Below are 6,000 nucleotides of genomic sequence, written 5' to 3'. Positions count from 1 at the left end.
CGTGTAAGTCCTGTTTATCTTGCAGAATAGTTTTTGTCTATTGTATGGCATACTCTAACAAGGATTGAATGAAAACCAGGGAATAATGTGTTTTATTCTGGTTCAGTTTGGAGATAGATGATGTCAGAGCGTTTGTTTAACATTGGATAACTGCTAGAGTGAGCTTGGCATGAATACATTAACTCGTCGTTATGTCACAATATTAAAAAAAAAGTTACACAATTGGCTGGACTTTGACTATTTTCACCCTAAAAGAAGACACCCCCCCCCCCCCAAATATCGAAAGGTTGGATTTTTATAATTTATATTTCTTGAAACGTAAACTTTGAAACTCTTTTACAAATTATGTTAGAGTTTCAAGAAATTTATAAGGTGTAAACTGGAATATATAATTATGTTAGCTACAATTTTATGAAGACTCTAATATTTATATATATGTCCAATATAAAACTCCATGATGTATAGAAGGTGAAGAATCCTCTTTAGAAATGAAAGCATTTAACAATGAAGATATTTGGTGACAAAAGTATTAATCTTTGTTATCAGAAAATTGTCAATATTCATGTGTCAAATTTGAAATGCCTTGAATTATTAAATATCCTTACTATTGATATTTAAAATGAAACAATCATTAAATAGATGTCTACGTACTTTCTGTCCTTATGTAGCAATCTTAGATAGTAGCGCATGGTGAATATCTTTAGGCGGAAATTGATGGACCAGGCTGAGAAAATGTGTTTGAAGTTTACAGTAACACTCGCTGTAGTTTTTATAATATTCCCGTGTGTATCCTCAGCGTCACCTACAGGAATATGTCGTAACGGTCTCTATAAGTTTTGTGAATGGGCGAATTGGTTGTCCTGGAGTGGGTGTTCCAATCTCTGTGGAACCGGCATTCGCACCCGAACAAAGATGATCTGCTGCCCCAAAGATATTAAAGAAAGCAACATCAGCAAGTGCGTGGTGGACTTGTGCAAGTTCTCGATGGCCCAGTACTGGGAAAATACTACTTGTACCTCTACCAAGAATTGTCCAACAGGTAGGTATTGCTGTATGATAACAGTTCAAATTAGTCCGACTTCCAAAATCTACACAATTATCATTCGCTTGTAGTGCCAGGTGATAGAGGGGAGAAGTAATTGATTAACTATATATTAAATAAATAGTTCTATACAATATCACAAAGCCGATTGAATATACCCAACTACTTTCTTTCTTCGTCAGGAGTATAATATCATATATCATAATTCTGATAAAGAAAGAAACTAAAAGTATGTATGTATGTGTGTGTGTGTGGGGGGTGGGGGGGGGGGGGGGGTGGGGTGGATGCGTATGTATGTATGTATGTATGTTTGTATGTATGTATGTATGTATGTTTGTATGTATGTATGTATGTATGTATGTATGTATGTATGTATGTTTGTTTGTTTGTTTGTTTGTTTGTTTGTATGTATGTATGTATGTATATATGTATGTATGCATGTTTGTTTGTATAGACTTAAAATCTCAAATACCTTAAAACTGATCAAAACATTATTCTTGTGATATTGCACTTAGAGAAGGAAATTGTACATTATTTCTTGGCTTTTTTAATTTTTTGTTTTTGTTTATTCTATTTCATTTAGATTATTATTATCCATTTTCCCCTTCTTTAAAGTTTTAGACATTTCGGGTATTTAGTGTATTCATTAAAATGGCAGATCTTGTCAACAGTTGATGCTGCTGAGGAAAAATAAGTCGTGTAACGTCTACACGAAGAACATTATTAAAATATGAGGAAGTAAGTAGCGTATAATTGATGTGAAATTTTAATTGACAGGTCCGAAATCTTCCATATTAGTCTGAATTTCGTTGCTGTCATAGGCGAGAAATGTCCTAGTAAAAATAAACAAGTGAAATCGAGAGAACGATGACGTATATCTTTGTTATTTTCAGAACCAGCGACTTGAAATTTGGCATGCAAGTAGTTAAAACATTAATCTATGCAAGGAAAACGACAAACTACGCATAGCTTACCTAGTTTAAGATTTTTTAGGCATTTGAAGCGAGTGGTTAGTTTTTTTTTTATCTGTCAGAGTTAGACCCCTTTCTATATTTATGGTATCAGAGAGTTCGGGCCCAAAACGGGCTTAGCCCCTGTGAATCTCCTATTATGAAAGGTGAAGATAACGAAAAGTGATCAATCTCATAACTCCTACAAGCAATACAGAATAGAGAGTAGGGCAAACACTGACCCCTGGATTAAACAAATAACGAGATATGCACAGGTTTGCATTCCCAATGGTTTGCGTTTGATGACTTTACTGATTAAACTATTAACCATTTCCTCATGAATGTGAACGATGTGCGTATGAATCTTGATAAATATAGTACACTTGAAGATTTTTGCACCTGGATTTTTGGCAATGTCAATGTTTTAAAAGTGTATTTTTGATTTCTACATTGAAGGAAAATTAGGAAGTTAAAATAGAGAAACTGGGGTCACAATACTTGTTATTGAGCTACAGTGTTTTAAAGATAACCTTTTTGCACTTGAAATTTACTCATGATTTATTCGTTTAAACTTGATTTGTCTGTTGGTGTCAACAAAACATAAGCAACACGAATCAATCATTGCAGAAAATAGACACATGATCACGTCTTCTAACAATACAGATATACGATGTTTAATACTAGTAATGGGAATATATATACATTTTTTGCATTTGATATACGGAAAAATGCATGAGATCGAATATCTAATTTGAGAAATCAGGAGTAATGTCCATTTTTAAATGTTCGCATTTTTTTTTAAAGTTCTGTCTTGAAAATTAATAGGGAACTAAAAATTGGTTTATAAATCAAATTGTTGAAAATCATTCGCCAAAATACTGAATTTTTATATAAAATTGTGAGTAAATTAGTCTTGATCGTTTTAAGATTCGGTGTTCTGTTCAGGAAAATGTTTAACCAAATTAATAAACTACATCTGAACTAGTCTAATCACTTGTATCGTAAATTCGAAAACTAACATACACGTATAGGGGTAAAGAATAAAAGATATATTGGATGAAACAGAAACTGTGAAATCATACAAATTTGGAACTGTTTGATTAATCAATCCTTCCGCCACAAAAGATAATCTCGGCCAAACCCTTTCAACATTTAAATTGACACAGAATTTTCAGCTGGATAGGGTTCAGTAATAGATGTGTAATATGTTTGCACCACTGAGATCAGTATTGAACAACTATATACTTAGTTATATCATCCTGCGCAGTTGTGCGCAAAAGCTAAGGAGCTAACTTTCTGGGGGACAAAAATAAATTTAGTAGCTGCAGGGATTGCCAATAAATGAATAAATAAGAAAACAAAATAAAATAAAAATCCGGTTATGTGTCAAGTCTCTGTAATTTGCTAAGTTCAAGGTCCATTATTCTACCAACAACAAGTGCACAAAGCTCATACGTAATCTGTACATGTATCCCATTGATACACAAGTTCGTGCGTAAAGAACAGAGGCTACGGATAGCCAATTTGGCCCTGTAATATTGAGTAAAGTGTGTTCATTCCAAAATTTCATCACAGTGTGGAAGACCTTATAGCATGAATACATTTAACGTTGAAATGCACATACATGTAGCTAATTAAAATAAAACGTTATGTTCGCTCGTGCTTTTAAAGTGAATATGACATTTCATTTTTTCAACATCGGACCAAAATGAATTGGGATTTTCCATGCTAACAATATTATCGATAAATATTTTTCGTCGTCAAATAAAAATGTGTGATACTGTCATTTATCACTTTTGAGTAGATCTTGCACTCTATCACTTTATCGTCTAGAACCCGGTTTAGATGATTGAAATCATTTAATTTTATATCATGAAATGAACGCCTCCTCACAACAGAGCCTCTCTTACGAATTCTGTCTCTTCGGCAATACTCGGATTATTTCTCTTCGAGCGACGCGGCACGTGCTCTCCGAGTGTCTTTTTTCATCTACAACAATTGTGGGAGCTATAGATCTATAATATACACGGAAGGTGAAGATAACGATTGATTGATTGATGTTTCCGCCACACCCAATAATTTTTCAGTTATCTGTGGCGCCCAGTTTTTGTTGGTGGAAGAGAGGACCCAGATACAAGTACCTGGGAAGAGACCACCGACCTTCCGAAAGTAAACTGGGAACCTTTCTCACTTACCGGCGCGAGCGGGATTCGAATCAGAGCCGACAGAGGTGAGAGGTGTGATTTTGAGCGCAATGCTCTAACCACTCGGCCACGGAGGCCCCTGAAGTTAACGAACGGTGATCAATCTTATAATTCCCACAACAGATACAAAATAAAGAGTTGGGAAAACACGGACTCCTGGATATACCAGAGATGGGTCCAGGTACATAGGAGGAGTAAGCATCCCTTGTCGACCGGTAATACCCACCGTGGGCCCCTTACTTGATCATTTAAACGGAATTATCCGTAGTCAAAATCGGTTTGCCAAGAACGGCCTAACAATCGGTATGAAACACGTAAGACAGCATCTGACCCAATGATAGGTTGTATTGGCAAATTGGAAATTACGAAATGCTGATTTTAAACGAAGCTGTTGAAAGCCCTGCACCATCAACTTGTTTGTCAGTAGGTCATTAAGTAGTGTGAATGAAGACAATGGGTGTGGTTTATGACGATCGTACAATGAAAAACACAAGTTTAAAATGCTTGATATTGTCAATGAATTATTTTGATATGAGTAGGTAATGTTGAGTTATTTTGATATGAGTAGGTAATGTTGAGTTATTTTGATATGAATAGGTAATGTTGAGTTATTTTGATATGAGTAGGTAATGTTGAGTTATTTTGATATGAGTAGGTAATGTTGAGTTATTTTGATATGAGTAGGTAATGTTGAGTTATTTTGATATGAGTAGGTGACCTTTGTTTAAGTGTTGCATTATGTTGATATTAGTAGTCGGCCTTTGGGCAGAAATTGACATGGAATACATGTGAGGAATATATTATAATTTGGTAATGATTGAATTAACAGATGAGGTACCGGGCGTTAGGATAATTTGTTAATGATTAAATTAACAGATGGGATATCGGGTATCAGGATAATTTGGTAATGATTGAATTAACAGATGATGAGGTACCGGGCCTTAGGATAATTTGTTAATAATTGAATTAACAGATGGGGTACTGGGTGTTAGGATAATTTGATAACATTTGAATTAAGAGAAGAGTTACTGGGTGCACAGGGACTTCTTATCCATTTTGTTCTCAATCTATATATAAATATCTAACAAGGGATGACACGAAAATAGGATACCGGTTGTAAACAAAGCTCAAAATCACCTTAGTTCCAAGAAACATATCGAATCTTCCTATCCAAAGGGTGTTAAACATCTCATAATACAAGTCCAACGTAGTCCGATCCTTTCATATTTAATTAAATGAGTTTTATTAACGAAAATAATTCAAGCTGTCTGCGTTGTCGTCGATCACGAAAATGTCTTACACAATACAGTTGGCCACACTGATGCTCTGTGCCAAATATCAGGGAGTTCCCCCATGTGGTTCTTGAGAAAAGTGTGACAGAAATTTTTTTGCTGTAAAAAATTCTAAGTCCCGGCAAACAGGAAGTTGATAAGCGACATATTCGAAAATGTCTTACACAATACAGTTGGCCACACTGATGCTCTGTGCCAAATATCAGAGAGTTGCCCCATGTGGTTCTTGAGAAAACTGTGACAGAATTTTTTTGTGACGACGACGACGCCAGACGACGACGCAGGACGACGCAAGACGACGGATAGTGATCCCTATATGTCGCCACTACGTGTAACGCAGGCGACACAATCATCCCATAATAGACGTCTATGAATAGACCCACGCGCGTCAGGGGAATCCCAACATGATGTATTAAATCATACGCAACTGTCTAGTTTTAAGGCTGAAAGAGCGTAAAACAACGAATTACTAAGAGGTATTTGATATTTTTATTTCTATTAAACTTATGGTA

General features: G+C 35.4%; 1 protein-coding gene across 1 annotated transcript in view; it reads left to right on the top strand.

Annotated features, from left to right (window-relative positions):
* Positions 1 to 714: 714 nt before the first annotated feature.
* LOC125664611 (neurogenic locus notch homolog protein 1-like) overlaps positions 715 to 6,000 on the top strand; it is a 44,630-nt gene continuing 39,344 nt past the window's right edge. The window contains exon 1 of the mRNA XM_056142087.1: positions 715 to 1,039. Within this exon, the coding sequence (XP_055998062.1) occupies positions 715 to 1,039 (325 nt within the window). The remainder of the gene's footprint in view (positions 1,040 to 6,000) is intronic.

This window comes from Ostrea edulis, chromosome 1 (genome assembly GCF_947568905.1).
Source record: "Ostrea edulis chromosome 1, xbOstEdul1.1, whole genome shotgun sequence".
NCBI lineage: Eukaryota > Metazoa > Mollusca > Bivalvia > Ostreida > Ostreidae > Ostrea > Ostrea edulis.
The sequence above is the reverse complement of the archived record's forward strand: the minus strand, read 5'-3'. Positions and strand labels throughout refer to the sequence as shown.